The sequence below is a fragment of the Panulirus ornatus genome, chromosome 17, assembly GCF_036320965.1.
Source record: "Panulirus ornatus isolate Po-2019 chromosome 17, ASM3632096v1, whole genome shotgun sequence".
NCBI classification, from domain to species: Eukaryota; Metazoa; Arthropoda; class Malacostraca; order Decapoda; family Palinuridae; genus Panulirus; species Panulirus ornatus.
This window is the reverse complement of record NC_092240.1, coordinates 18,443,621-18,459,753: the sequence shown is the minus strand read 5'-3', so window position 1 is coordinate 18,459,753 and position 16,133 is coordinate 18,443,621. Positions and strand designations below refer to the sequence as shown.

Below are 16,133 nucleotides of genomic sequence, written 5' to 3'. Positions count from 1 at the left end.
GATTTGTATGTAGCATTTATGGATCTGGAGAAGGCATATGATAGAGTTGATAGAGATGCTCTGTGGAAGGTATCATCAATATATGGTGTGGGAGGCAAGTTGTTAGAAGCAGTGAAAAGTTTTTATCGAGGATGTAAGGCATGTGTACGTGTAGGAAGAGAGGAAAGTGATTGGTTCTCAGTGAATGCAGGTTTGCGGCAGGGGTGTGTGATGTCTCCATGGTTGTTTAATTTGTTTATGGATGGGGTTGTTAGGGAGGTGAATGCAAGAGTTTTGGAAAGAGGGTCAAGTATGAAGTCTGTTGGGGATGAGAGAGCTTGGGAAGTGAGTCAGTTGCTGTTTGCTGATGATACAGCGCTGGTGGCTGATTCATGTGAGAAACTGCAGAAGCTGGTGACTGAGTTTGGTAAAGTGTGTGAAAGAAGAAAGTTAAGAGTAAATGTGAATAAGAGCAAGGTTATTAGGTACAGTAGGGTTGAGGGTCAAGTCAATTGGGAGGTGAGTTTGAATGGAGAAAAACTGGAGGAAGTGAAGTGTTTTAGATATCTGGGAGTGGATCTGGCAGCGGATGGAACCATGGAAGCGGAAGTGCATCATAGGGTGGGGGAGGGGGCAAAAATTCTGGGGGCCTTGAAGAATGTGTGGAAGTCGAGAACATTATCTCGGAAAGCAAAAATGGGTATGTTTGAAGGAATAGTGGTTCCAACAATGTTGTATGGTTGCGAGGCGTGGGCTATGGATAGAGTTGTGCGCAGGAGGATGGATGTGCTGGAAATGAGATGTTTGAGGACAATGTGTGGTGTGAGGTGGTTTGATCGAGTGAGTAACGTAAGGGTAAGAGAGATGTGTGGAAATAAAAAGAGCGTGGTTGAGAGAGCAGAAGAGGGTGTTTTGAAGTGGTTTGGGCACATGAAGAGAATGAGTGAGGAAAGATTGACCAAGAGGATATATGTGTCGGAGGTGGAGGGAACGAGGAGAAGAGGGAGATCAAATTGGAGGTGGAAAGATGGAGTGAAAAAGATTTTGTGTGATTGGGGCCTGAACATGCAGGAGGGTGAAAGGAGGGCAAGGAATAGAGTGAATTGGAGCGATGTGGTATACCGGGGTTGACATGCTGTCAGTGGATTGAATCAGGGCATGTGAAGCGTCTGGGGTAAACCATGGAAAGCTGTGTAGGTATGTATATTTGCGTGTGTGGACATATGTATATACATGTGTATGGGGGTGGTTTGGGTCATTTCTTTCGTCTGTTTCCTTGCGCTACCTCGCAAACGCGGGAAACAGCGACAAAGCAAAAAAAAAAAAAATATATATATATATATATATATATATATATATATATATATATATATATATATATATATATCCCTACAGGATTTGGCTGGTAGGCAAGAGAAATAAGAACATAAACAAATGCAGGGTGATAGGAAATTCTCAGAATGACTGTAGAAATTAGATAGTGGGCAAAAGGTTCGGAAGAGTGTATCTAGCAGACCCTGAAGAGCCTACCAAATAAGTACCCAGTAGAACTAAAATTCCACCGCAATACCATCCAAACCCACTGCCTTGCCGGCTTTCACCTTCCGCAAAGCTTATACTACCTCTTCTCTGTTTACCAAATCATTTTCCCTAACCCTCTCACTTTGCACACCACCTCGACCAAAACACCCTATATCTGCCACTCTATCATCAAACACATTCAACAAACCTTCAAAATAATAACTCCATCTCCTTCTCACATCACCACTACTTGTTATCACCTCCCCATTAGCTCCCTTCACTGAAGTTCCCAATTGTTCCCTTATCTTACGCACTTTATTTACCTCCTTCCAGAACATCTTTTAATTCTCCCTAAAATTTAATGATACTCTCTCATCCCAACTCTCATTTGCCCTCTTTTTCACCTCTTGCACCTTTCTCTTGACCTCCTGCCTCTTTCTTTTATACATCTCCCACTCATTTGTATTTTTTCCCTGCAAAAATCGTCCAAATGCCTCTCTCTTCTCTTTCACTAATAATCTTACTTCTTCATCCCACCACTCACTACCCTTTCTAATCTGCCCACCTCCCACGCTTCTCATGCAACAAGCATCTTTTGTGCAAGCCATCACTGCTTCCCTAAATACATCCCATTCCTCCCCCACTCTCCTTACGTCCTTGTTCTCACCTTTTTCCATTCTGTGCTCAGTCTCTCCTGGTACTTCCTCACACAAGTCTCCTTCCCAAGCTAACTTACTCTCACCACTCTCTTCACCACAACACTCTCTCTTCTTTTCTGAAAACCTCTACAAATCTTCACCTTCGCCTCTACAAGATAATGATCAGACATCCGTCCAGTTGCACCTCTCAGCACATTAACATCCAAAAGTCTCTCTTTCGAGCACCTATCAATTAACATGTAATCCAATAACACTCTCTGGCCATCTCTCCTACTTACATACGTATACTTATGTATATCTCTCTTTTTAAACCAGGTATTCTCAATCACCTGTCCTTTTTCAGCACTTTAATGTACAAGCTCCTCACCATTTCCATTTACAACACTGAACACCCCATGTATACCAATTATTCCCTCAACTGCCATATTACACACCTTTGCATTCAAATCACCCATCACTATAACCCAGTCCCGTGCATAAAAACCACTAACACACTCACTCAGCTGCTCCCAAAACACTTGCCTCTCATGATCTTTCTTCTCATGCCCAGGTACATATGCACCAATAATCACCCATCTCTCTCCATCAACTTTCAGTTTTACCCATATCAATTTAGAGTTTACTTTCTTATACTCTATCATATACTCCTACCACTCCTGTTTCAGGAGTAGTGCTACTCCTTCCCTTGCTCTTGTTTTCTCACTAACCCCTGACTTTACTCCCAAGACATTCCCAAACCACTCTTCCCCTTTACCCTTGGAAAGGATGACAATTTTGCGTCTGATCAAGATATTCCTATTCCAATACAGGGGGTGACTGTAATGTTGACTGATTGTTAAGGTTATTTAATGTATGTATGATTCATGGTAAAGTGCCTGAGGATTGGCAGAATGCTTGCATAGTGCCATTGTACATAGGCAAAGGGGATAAAGGTGAGTGCTCAAATTACAGAGGTATAAGTTTGTTGAGTATTCCTGGTAAATTATATGGGAGGGTATTGATTGAGAGGGTGATGGCATGTACAGAGCATCAGATTGGGGAAGAGCAGTGTGGTTTCAGAAGTGGTAGAGGATGTGTGGATCAAGTGTTTGCTTTGAAAAATGTATGTGAGAAATAATTAGAAAAGCAAATGGATTTGTATGTAGCATTTATGGATTTGGAGAAGGCATATGATAGAGTTAATAGAGATGCTCTATGGAAGGTATCATCAATATATGGTGTGGGAGGCAAGTTGTTAGAAGCAGTGAAAAGTTTTTATCGAGGATGTAAGGCATGTGTACGTGTAGGAAGAGAGGAAAGTGATTGGTTCTCAGTGAATGTAGGTTTGTGGCAGGGGTGTGTGATGTCTCCATGGTTGTTTAATTTGTTTATGGATGGGGTTGTTAGGGAAGTGAAATGCAAGAGTTTTGGAAAGAGGGGCAAGTATGAAGTCTGTTCTGGATGAGAGAGCTTCGGAAGTGAGTCAGTTGTTGTTCACTGATGATACAGCGCTGGTGGCTGATTCATGTGAGAAATTGCAGAAGCTGGTGACTGAGTTTGGTAAAGTGTGTGAAAGAAGAAAGTTGAAAGTAAATGTGAATAAGAGTAAGGTTATTAGGTACAGTAGGGTTGAGGGTCAAGTCAATTGGGAGGTAAGTTTGAATGGAGAAAAACTGGAGGAAGTGAAGTGTTTTAGATATCTGGAAGTGGATTTGGCAGCGGATGGAACCATGGAAGCAAAGTGAATCATAGGGTGGGGGAGGGGGCAAAAATTCTGGGAGCATTGAAGAATGTGTGGAAGTTGAGAACATTATCTCGGAAAGCAAAAATGGGTATGTTTGAAGAAATAGTGGTTCCAACACTGCTGTATAGTTGCGAGGCGTGGGCTATGGATAGAGTTGTGCGCAGGAGGGTGGATGTGCTGGAAATGAGATGTTTGAGGACAATATGTGGTGTGAGGTGGTTTGATCGAGTAAGTAATAATAGGGTAAGAGAGATGTGTGGTAATAAAAAGAGTGTGGTTGAGAGAGCAGAAGAGGGTGTTTTGAAATGGTTTGGTCACATGGAGAGAATGAGTGAAGAAAGATTGACAAAGAGGATATATGTGTCAGAGGTGGAGGGAACGAGAAGTGGGAGACCAAATTGGAGGTGGAAAGATGGAGTGAAAAAGATTTTGAGTGATCTGGGCCTGAACATGCAGGAGGGTGAAAGTTGTGCAAGGAATAGAGTGAATTGGAACGATGTGGTATACCGGGGTCGATGTGCTGTCAATGGATTGAACCAGGGCATGTGAAGCGTCTGGAGTAAACCATGGAAAGTTCTGTGGAAAGAGAGCTGTGGTTTAGGTGCATTATTACATGACAGCTAGAGACTGAGTGTGAATGAATGGGGCCTTTGTTGTATTTTCGAAGTGCTACCTTGCACACATGAGGGGGGAGCGGGCTGTTATTTCATGTGTGGCGAGGTGGCGATGGGAATGAATAAAGAAGGAACGGAGAAGGGGGCCAGGTGAGGATATTCCCTCAAAGGCCCAGTCCTCTGTTCTTAACACTACCTCACTAACGTGGGAAATGGCAAATAGTTTAAAAGAAAAAGAAAATATATATATATAGAAAAAATATACAAATATATACATATATATATATATATATATATATATATATATATATATATATATATATATATATAGGGTGGGGGAGGGGGCAAAAATTCTGGGAGCCTTGAAGAATGTGTGGAAGTCGAGAACAATATCTCGGAAAGCAAAAATGGGTATGTTTGAAGGAATAGTGGTTCCAACAATGTTGTATGGCTGTGAGGCATGGGCTATGGATAGAGTTGTGCGCAGGAGGATGGATGTGCTGGAAATGAGATGTTTGAGGACAATGTGTGGTGTGAGGTGGTTTGATCGAGTAAGTAACGTAAGGGTAAGAGAGATGTGTGGAAATAAAAAGAGCATGGTTGAGAGAGCAGAAGAGGGTGTTTTGAAATGGTTTGGGCACATGGAGAGAATGAGTGAGGAAAGATTGACCAAGAGGATATACGTGTCGGAGGTGGAGGGAACGAGGAGAAGTGGGAGATTGGAGGTGGAAAGATGGAGTGAAAAAGATTTTGTGTGATCGGGGCCTGAACATTCAGGAGGGTGAAAGGAGGGCAAGGAATAGAGTGAATTGGATCGATGTGGTATGCCATGTTGCCATCTTGTTTTGACAAAATATTAGCTTTCTTCAAACTGTCAGTGGATTGAATCAGGGCATGTGAAGAATCTGGGGTAAACCATGGAAAACTGTGTAGGTATGTATATTTGCGTGTGTGGACGTATGTATATACATGTGTATGGGGGTGGGTTGGGCCATTTCTTTCATCTGTTTCTTTGCGCTACCTCGCAAACGCGGGATACAGCAAAAAAAAAAAAATATATATATATATATATATATATATATATATATATATATATATATATATACATATATGTGTGTGTGTGTGTGTGTGTGTAAAAACAGTCTCTACAGTCTAAATTATAATATACAATTTTTAGGGATATATAAACATGCAAAAACTGTCTCTACAGTCTAAATAATGATTACAATTTTATGTCAAGACAGTGTGTGACATTGGATAAATGGCCTCTATCTGGTTAGAAGGATAACAAGAGAGGGGGGGGGGGGAACCAGTGTTCCCATCAAAATGACATAGGGTTAGATGGCCTTAGCCCAAATACTTCTAAGGAATATCCCTCATGCTTATACAAAAAACTATATAGGAAAGAAGCTATGTAAGAAAAAAGTTCAAAACGACATAAAGAAGTGCTTTTATAGTGCCAGCGTAAAGGATGAATGGAATAAGCTTTGTGATGAATGCTGACAGCACAAAAAAGTTTAAAAAGTCTTGTAATAGAGGATAAAGTTCAAGAGATGGGGCTCAATAAGTGTACAGCTCCTTCTTCATACCATACACAGAGGTAATTTCAGGATTGCATTAAAAAACATATTACCAAACTGTCTGTTTATGATTACATCATGACTGAAAAGGCACCATTGGAAAAGCTGTATCATCATCATTTGATAAATGGGAGTACATTCCCATCAAGGAAATTTTCCCTCCAGAAGCATATGTTTCCTTGCTTCTGACTGTAGTGAAGCTTTGAAACTGCATGAGCCCTTCTCACTTTTGTGCATTTTTGAAAACTGGCCCCATATACCTTCTCATTTAAGGTTAGGATCCATAAACTGTTACTAATCACTTCTATGGTTCAAAATAAAACATGTGACATTCCATATTACAATCATACTTATAAATAACTTTATAAAATGGCCCTTTCTTGTCCCCTCTTTTGGAACTGGTAAGGACCAAAAATCATTAAATACAAAATGGCTTGTACTTTTATGTTAGTATCAATGTCCCAAAAATTCATGACAATCAATCAATGAAATCTAAAGTTAGAACATGGGAAATGATTTTTTATGGATGAAAGTATCCAACTGAGGCATCCCAAAGTAGAGCAAAGAAGAAGCTGTAAGTGGAAAACTCATTTTCTGTATAGAATAATAGCTTTTTAAAAAAAATCTCATCATTACACTTCAATAATGTAAAAGTCTGCATGGACCTTGTATTTACTAATGGTACATAAAGGAGAGGTCTTACACACATTTAACTGCTGATGCTGATTTACCAATCATGAGATGCTTGATGATATGCATCTTGGAAACCAAATTTGTTTTGGATCAAGTCTTCTTAGAAGAAAATGCTAAGATTTAGGAAACAAATGTTTCTCCTTATTGTTATGATAAATATCATGCAAATAATGATATGAATCACATTAATTTGCCAACATGTGCACAAAATAAGTCAAATTGTTGGGACTGAGAGAATATTCATTTTTTGAAAATGGACTTGCTGGATAGAACTGATGGTATGAAACAATACGGATATGAGCAAAGAATATTTGTTTTTTATCACTAATTTTGTTATTGTTTTGCACTCTGTTCTATAATAGGGAGAATATCAGTTCTATGAAATTGTGTCAGTATTCAAAAAAAGGAAGCAAAAGAAATGGATAAAACAGGCAGTATGGAGTTGATGATGCTGCTTAAACTTCTCATATCAAAGTTTCCAAGTTGTGTATGATTCTCCTGACAAAAGAAAAGCTTATCCTCCAGTATATCCTTATAAAATGTTGTAGCCCCTTCTCCCAACCAAGAAGACACTAACAGGTGCAGTGGTAGTTTTGGTTCTCATTTTAAAGCAATATGGCTGCAAGAGCTTAATATGTTGCTGCAGAAGCTTTTCTAGTACTCCTGAAGGGAATCACAGAGCATGAAGGCTACAATCCTCATCAAGTTCATAATGCCTATGAAGCATGACTTTTTGGGAGGTATTAGCAAGGAATGACTTATACCACAATGTAAAAGAAAACAACACTAGAATCTAAAGCAGCAAAGGAATTTTCTCAACCAACTTGTGTGACAATGACACAAGCTACAAGTGGAAACTTTTGCTTGTCTGTCAATGCCAGAATCCTTGTAAATTAAACAATTTATCACTATCAACTAAGCCAGTCCACGGAAGGTCTAATAAGAGGGTTCATGAGTTGCCTTTGTGTGAAGATGGAGAGATACAGCAAAAATTAACATATGGCACCCAAAGACCTTTTGGTGCGGATAAAATATACCTAACCATACTCTAATTCTCAACCATCTTTACCCTCATGTAAAAGTTATGTTCCTACTTTCTCACATCACTTTAATAATTAACCCAAATGACCAGTGTTGTAGGTCAATTAAAGCAACTAGACATGAAGGTAATCTATCAATTGATAATGTTGAAAGCATATTTTTTTTTTTCATACTATTCGCCATTTCCCGCGATAGCAAGGTAGTGTTAAGAACAGAGGACTGGGCCTTTGAGGGAATATGCTCACCTGGCCCCCTTCTCTGTTCCTTCTTTTGGGAAAAAAAAAATACTTGGATCATAATCAGCAACATAAAAAAGTACTGGAAAGATGAGGAAGAGTCAACATTTAATGCTACACACAACTGTCTGGCCTGACGTTGTAAACTGCTTCACTGTATTACCTGGCAGTGAGGGAGAAGTGAGAAATACTAACAACCTAAGATGCAATGTTGATGGTGGAGGCTTCTACTGAAATTAGCCATGAGGTGCCAGTGAATCACTATTGTCTTAAAAAATAATTAAAATCTGATAAGCTTAAAATACTTACTAGCTCAGCAAAATGAGATGAAAAAAATCTTGAAGATACTGAGGAAGTTCAATGCCAGTTAACACTCAAGCTATCTAATGAATTGCTGAAAAGGGGTTGCAAGCTAAACCAATTTGACTTGGAAAATGAACATAGCTTCAAACTGAAAAACATTCAAAGAAACACTGCTAATTAGACAACCAAATTGGTATTCCATGGAACACTTGTACTGCTAGCAATGCAGAGTAAGAGGAAATATTGTTTAGAAAATATCAAAAACTTTTGTATGAAAGTCCAAGGACAAAGCGAAAAATTTCTTCAAGTCATGAACAAGGATAAGCTTAAGATAAATAGGGCATTATATAAGGGTCCTTATTCAGGTGAAATCCAAAGCACAGTCATGGACCTTAAATCATTATCAATTTACTTATTTATAATTACCCCAGGACCTTTCTAAAAAAAAAATGTCCTGGCATTACCCAGGACCTCTTTCTAACAAGATGCTCCTGGACTACTTCCTTAGCTGAGAAATGATGACTCCTTTGGATTAAGAAGTTGATTGATGAGACTGTACTCCCAAAGATACTGCCTTGTCTAAGTGACTTTTCACTAGCAGCAAAACCTCATGCAGGTAGCATCTGGTAATACCTCTTTTGCCATACAACTATCTAGATACTGGGAAGCAAATGAATAAAGCTTCAGGAATATCTGGAGTAGTTAAAATCATGAGCCAGGTTAAGTCCATTTCAAAGCTTTTTGTACAGTATCTAACTCTAACGAATTCCATAGGAGAGTTATGGATCTCATGCCATTCAATTCTTTAGATACTGGAAAGCAATTATATTAATATTCACAAGGATGTGATTAACCTTTTCACATTAAGGCCAGGGTAAGTTCCAGGTTAAAGTGTGATGCCTGATGATGGAGAAATGAATGATGGATGTACAGTTGATGGTGAGATGGAAAGAAGACAATGACAATGGACAAAGTGGTCCCTTAGGGTCTACCATAGTATGCAGGAGACAAAAATCTATAATTATGCATAAGCTGTGAAACAATCAAAATTGTACACAAAATTTCATGGGTTCTTCCAACTTCATCACAACCAACATACACATCACTGCTTTTGCTAACACCACTAGCACTATCAGTGAGAGTTGCAATATTACATGCATGTCTCAGCAATTTCATCAGCCTCCTGCTCCTCTGACTTCCCACCACCAATAGCATTGAAGGAGTCATCAGTGTCCAATGGGAGACTGGCAAGGATTATCATTTATGCCATGACTTCAAGAGTGTAATGATAACACTGTATACAACACTAGGCGAATACTTGTATTATCACATCCACTGTAAAATGGGTACCAAAAAAGCTTTGGAGTGCATATCCTATTTTCATATAAGCCAATTTTTACCAGAATGAAAATTTCCATGATATAGAGACTATTATGAGCACAACAGGATTTACAAGTATTAATACAAAAACTATGTCCCAGTCCTAGGCAGCTCAATCTTACCAAGAGGAACATTCACTTCCCATGCCAAGAAATATCCTAACAGACTACAACCAGCTTATTTAGAAATTTCAGAAACTAAATCAAAAAATAACAAGTATTAAGAATAGATGAATATAAAATATAAAATAACAGTGATGACAGATTTTTTCCTGGCCAAAACACATATTAGCATGTATTTTTGAAGTCACGGATACTGCTTTGTCAAAATGTAATGGGACTTAGTTCCTCGAGCCCTTCATCCACAGGATGTATCTTGATAAAGTAATTGTTTAATGTAGATGGCAGGTTTTTTTCTTGTTCAGAAAATCTACCACTGTGCCTGACTCCTAAGTTTGTGATTATTCATGTTTCTCAAATAAGAATTGGTCTAAACTATGGTCAACAACTCCGTCTGTTACCTGGGTACCCTTGTTTTTGTTACTTTTATAATGGTGCTGTTTCTGGCTCAACACACACCACCCTTGCAAAAGATGTCTTGCACTGAGTCACTACTGTTCATCATACATAAGAATACAAATAATGATTATGATTCAACTGACCTAATCCAGTGCACTAAGTCTTCAAATGCAGACATTCCATCTGAGTACTGTTTTCATAATGATACAGGCATAAAATCACCCTAAGTAAGAAAACCTAGACAAAAATCTGGAGTGAGCTCTTAACTCTGTCACATATATCTGTTAATAAAAGCCTGCTTACTTCAAGTCTGTATGAAACATTACTCTCGTGGTTCTCATGTAAGACTGGAAAAGAGCAATTGCCAACTGCTTAGTAAAGGTGTTTGAAGAAAGCTAATATTTTGTCAAAACAAGATGGCAACATGGCATATCTAAGCTGCATTATGTGACAACCATTATTTGTTCATCAGCTATGGTGGAGCCATCAAGGTTGATTTTTTTACCTATCCCTGGGGATAGGGGAGAAAGAATACTTCCCACGCACTCCCTGCGTGTAGTACAAGGCAACTAAAGGGGACAGAAGCGGGGGGGCTAGAAACCCTCCCTTGCATTTTAACTTTCTAAAAGGGGAAACAGAAGAAAGAGTCATGCAGAGAGTGCTCATCCTCCTCGAAGGTTCAGACTGGGGTGTCTAAATGTGTGTGGATGTAACCAAGATAAGAAAAAAGGAGAGATAGGTAGTATGTTTGAGGAAAGAAACCTGGATGTTTTGGCTCTGAGTGAAACAAAACTCAAGGGTAAAGGGAAATAGTGGTTTGGGAATCTTTTGGGAGTAAAGTCAGGGGTTGGTGAGAGGACAAGAGCAAAGGAAGGAGTAGCAATACTCCTGAAACAGGAGTTATGAGAGTATGTGATAGAGTATAAGAAAGTAAACTCTAGATTGATATGGGTAAAACTGAAAGTGGATGGAGAGAGATGGGTGATTATTGGTGCATATGCACCTGGGCATGAGAAGAAAGATCATAAGAGGCAAGTGCTTCGGGAGCAGCTGAGTGAGTGTGTTAGCAGTTTTGATACACGAGACCGGGTTATAGAGATGGGTGATTTGAATGCAAAGGTGAGTAATGTGGCAGTTGAGGGAATAACTGGTGTACATGAGGTGTTCAGTGTTGCAAATGGAAATGGTGAAGAGCTTGTAGATTTGTGTGCTGAAAAAGGACAGGTGATTGAGAATACCTGGTTTAAAAATAGAGATATACATAAGTATACGTATGTAAGTAGGAGAGATGGCCAGAGAGCATTACTGGATTATGTGTTAACTGATAGGTGCATGAGAGACTTTTGGATGTTCATGTGCTGAGAGGTGCAACTGGAGGGATGTCTGATCATTATCTTGTGGAGGCAAAGGTGAAGATTTGAAGAGGTTTCAGAAGAGAAAAGAAACTGTTGGGGTGAAGAGCGGTGAAAGTAAATAAGATTGGGAAGGAGACTTGTGTTAGGAAGTACCATGAGAGACTGAGTGCAGAATGGAAAAAGGTGAGAGCAAAGGACATAAGGGAAGTGGGGGAGGAACAGAATGTATTTAGGAAAGCAGTGATGGCTTGCGCAAAAGATGCTTGTGGCATGAGAAGCGTGGAAGGTGGGCAGATTAGAAAGGGTAGTGAGTGGTGGGATGAAGAAGTAAGATTATTAGTGAAAGAGAAGAGAGAGCCATTTGGACGATTTTTGCAGGAAAATGGTGCAAATGACTGGGAGATGTATAAAAGAAAGAGGCAAGGGATCAAGAGAAAGGTGCAAGAGGTGAAAAAGAGGGCAAATGAGAGTTGGGATGAGAGAGTATCATTAAATTTTAGGGAGGATAAAAAGATGTTTTGAAAGGAGGTAAATAAAGTACATAAGACAAGAGAACAAATGGGAACATCGGTGAAGGGAGCTAATGGGGAGGTAATAACAAGTAGTGGTGATGTGAGAAGGAGATGGAGTGAGTATTTTGAAGGTTTGTTGAATGTGTTAGATGATTAAGTGGCAGATATAGGGTGTTCTGGTTGAGGTGGTGTGCAAAGTGAGAGGATCAGGGAGAATGGTTAGGTGAACAGAGAAGAGGTAGTGAAATCTTTGCAGAAGATGAAAGCCGGCAAGGCGGTGGGTTCGGATGGTATTCCTGTGGAATTTATTAAAAAAAGGGGGGTGACTGTGTTGTTGACTGGTTGGTGAGGATATTCAATGTATGTATGGCTCATGGTGAAGTGCCTGAGGATTGGCAGAATGCATGCATAGTGCCATTGTATAAAGTCAAAGGGGATGAAGGTGAGTGTTCAAATTACAGAGGTATAAATTTCTTGAGTATTCCTGGGAAATTATATGGGAGGGTATTGATTGGGAGGGTGAAGGAATGTACAGAGCATCAGATTGGGGAAGAGCAGTGTGGTTTCAGAAGTGGTAGAGGATGTGTGGGTCAGGTGTTTGCTTTGAAGAATGTATGTGAGAAATACTTAGAAAAACAAATGGATTTGTATGTAGCATCTATGGATCAGGAGAAGGCATATGATAAGAGTTGATAGAGATGCTCTGTGGAGTATATGGTGTGGGAGGCAAGTTGCTAGAAGCAGTGAAAAGTTTTTATCGAGGATGTAAGGCATGTGTAAGAGTAGAAAGAGATGAAAGTAATTGGTTCTCAGTGAATGTCGGTTTGCGGCAGAGGTGCATGATATCTCCATGGTTGTTTAATCTGTTTATGGATGGGGTTGTTAGGGAGGTGACTGTAAGAGTTCTGGAGAAAGGGGCAAGTATGCAGTCTGTTGTGGATGAGAGGGCTTTTTCCCTGCCTGAAAAGGTTGATCCATGGAGAAATTCCCCATTCATTTCAGTCATTAACCTTTCCATATCTTCAAAAGATGAATTTGCAACATCTGCTAAAGAATTCTGAAACAGATGGTTAATGCCCACACCATACCTAACTGTTTGAGAACAACTTTGATTACCATGCTAAGTATTCAAAAGGGGGCATAAAGAAATGGGGATGCAAGTACCATATATGAAAGCAAAAAAATGTGGAAGAAATACAATTTAGATAAACAGGAAGCTAGAAACTATTTCCAAAAGTGCAAAGTTTGAGAACATGTGGCAAATCACCAAGTCAAGCAACACTGTAAATGTATCATTTAAAAGAACAATAAATAGGAATAAGAGCAAACCTTTCACTTCTTCAGTACTGCACCCATGAGTGACTAAAATTAACCAATCCACTACCCACAAAATTTAAAACTATCATCGAAAAATACTGAATTTAACTAATCAAACATAATGAAAAATCTGAATTAACAAATCAGAGATGTAGCTCTCAGAGTAATTCTGGTGTAAATGGCTTAATCTACTTAACTGATAAGTAAGCATCTGAAGAAGTTGTATCTAATATTACTGATTATCTGAAAACTGGTTTTACTTTGTAAAGGATTTTTTCGGGGAATAAAAAGGGTTATCATGCTTGAAACTTTAACAAAATATACTGGTGCATAAAAGGAAATAAATCACAGATAAAGCTTATCAACCATCATTAATCTTATCAGTGAGCAAGCTGCATACCATAGAATATGCATTAATGCACTTGTAAATACAGCTATGTGAATGCATTATCTTCTTTTCCAGATAGCCTCATTTCTTTAAGATTAATGAGGGGCAGATAAATGCATAAATGCTGATGCTGGTTCAAAGCTTTTGCAGTCAAAGACAGACACAGACAGTCATGTACCGTGTAATTGGATATGGGCGTCGGAGTCCTGCAGGCACCAGTCCACAATCTGAGTGTGACCTGGGGACAACAGTGTCTAATACTCAGCCTTCATAACCATCATTTATAATACAGGTATTCCTAGTCATCAAAAGGGGCTAAAAGTACCATAGCTTGTAAATTTAAATAATCATTATGTATTACTGGATATCACAAAAATAAATATCAATTTGACACTGACTTGAGCTGCATTAGACATATGGAAATAAAGAAAAAAGTCAACTAGGAACTACATATCAAGAAGTTTTGGCTAACATCTACAAAAAAAGAGAAATAATATGGATATTCCATATTTGAAAAAATAAATATTTCTGAGCCATGTTTTCAACTAACGTTTGATTCTATGAATACATGAACAGAACCATGTATGTGACACATGCCTCAGCAGCTTCTACATCTGAATGGAGAAGATGAAAACTTTAACTTACATGCTTACATCACTCATACCTATGTGAGATATATAAAGCAGTGAAATATTGATCGCTATTACAGTAACCCTGGAACTGCATGTAACAAAAAGTGTTGGTTATGAAAGATGAATTACCATTTCTTTATTATAGGCAAAGCCTCATGAACATCTGAGAAAGGAATTGCCCATGGCAGAGTTAAAGTCTAATTTTAGCAAGAAAATAGTGTGTGTCCAGGAAGATTCAGTCCCTTCAACTCTCATAAGGCATATGAAGCCACTGGATACTTGATAACAGTGATTTTACAACCATACTCTAACAGACAAAGACCTATGTCACTGCAGTTCATGGGTGAAGTGACAGGTTACAACTAGCCAGTAGCCACCCTCATTCATTCACTGACTGCAGGCATCTGCCTCAAGCCTGTTACTATTGGAAAACAACATATGAATTTTTGAAAAGGAGAGAAGCATGGGAAAGTATAGGAAAGAAATGGATGCTCATGGGGCTTAGCCTACGAAGGAGATATGACTTAACCACATAATGTTACATAGAATAATAATATTACAAAGTCTGAAATAGGATTATGTAAGGAAAAGCGAATACAGTTTATGCAGCCACAGAAAATTATGCCATTCTTGGCACACCCTAAGGATATTTCAAGAGTTGACAATGCTGCTCTCTGGCAGTACATGGCAAGGTATTCAGCCATATGTTGTAGTAATTGACGAGCAGCTGATTACACCACATCACTCCTTACCTGAATAGCCTTATATCATCTGATACATAAGTCTTGTGCTTTACTGTTTTTCTGCTGTGTGCCCTTACCTTTAAAATTCTCTTAAAAAAAAAAGTTGATTTCAAAACATCACCCATTTGATGTGACAAACTTGATGACTTTGTCTGTCTGTGTTCAAATTACAGAGGTATAAGTTTGTTGAGTATTCCTGGGAAATTATATGGGAGGGTACTGATTGCGAGGGTGAAGGCATATAAAGAGCATCAGATTGGGGAAGAGTAGTGTGGTTTCAGAAATGGTAGAGAATGTGGACGAAGTGTTTCCTTTGAAGAATGTATGTGAGAAATACTTAGAAAAACAGAGGGATTTCTTCTTTTTCTTTCAAACTATTCGCCATTTCCCGCATTAGCAAGGTAGCGTTAAGAACAGAGGACTGAGCCTTTGAGGGACTGCCCTCACCTGGCCCAATTCTCTGTTCCTTCTTTTGGAAAATTAAAAAAAAAAACGAGAGGGGAGGATTTCCAGCCCCCCGCTCCCTCCCCTTTTAGTCGCCTTCTATGACACGCAGGGAATACGTGGGAAGTATTCTTGCTCCCCTATCCCCAGGGATTTGTATGTACCATTTATGGATCTGGAGAAGGCATATGATGGAGCTGATAGAGATGCTCTGTGGAGGTGTTAAGAGTATACAGTGTGAGAGGTAAGTTGCTAGAGGCAGTGAAGTTTTTATCGAAGATGTAAGGAATATATACATATATAAATATATGAAGAATGTGTGGAAGTCGAGAACATTATCTCGGAAAGCAGAAATGGCTATGTTTGAAGGAATAGCAGTTCCAACAATGTTCTATGGTTGCAAGGCATTGGCTATGGATAGAGTTGTGTGCAGGAGGGTGGATGTGCTGGAAATGAGATGTTTGAGGACAATATGTGGTGTGAGGTGGTTTGATC

General features: G+C 39.1%; 1 protein-coding gene across 1 annotated transcript in view; it reads right to left on the bottom strand.

Moving 5' to 3' along the window:
* LOC139754592 (inositol hexakisphosphate and diphosphoinositol-pentakisphosphate kinase-like) overlaps positions 1–16,133 on the bottom strand; it is a 264,046-nt gene that overhangs the window by 146,992 nt on the left and 100,921 nt on the right. The window contains exon 10 of the mRNA XM_071671998.1: positions 13,998–14,057. Within this exon, the coding sequence (XP_071528099.1) occupies positions 13,998–14,057 (60 nt within the window). The remainder of the gene's footprint in view (positions 1–13,997; positions 14,058–16,133) is intronic.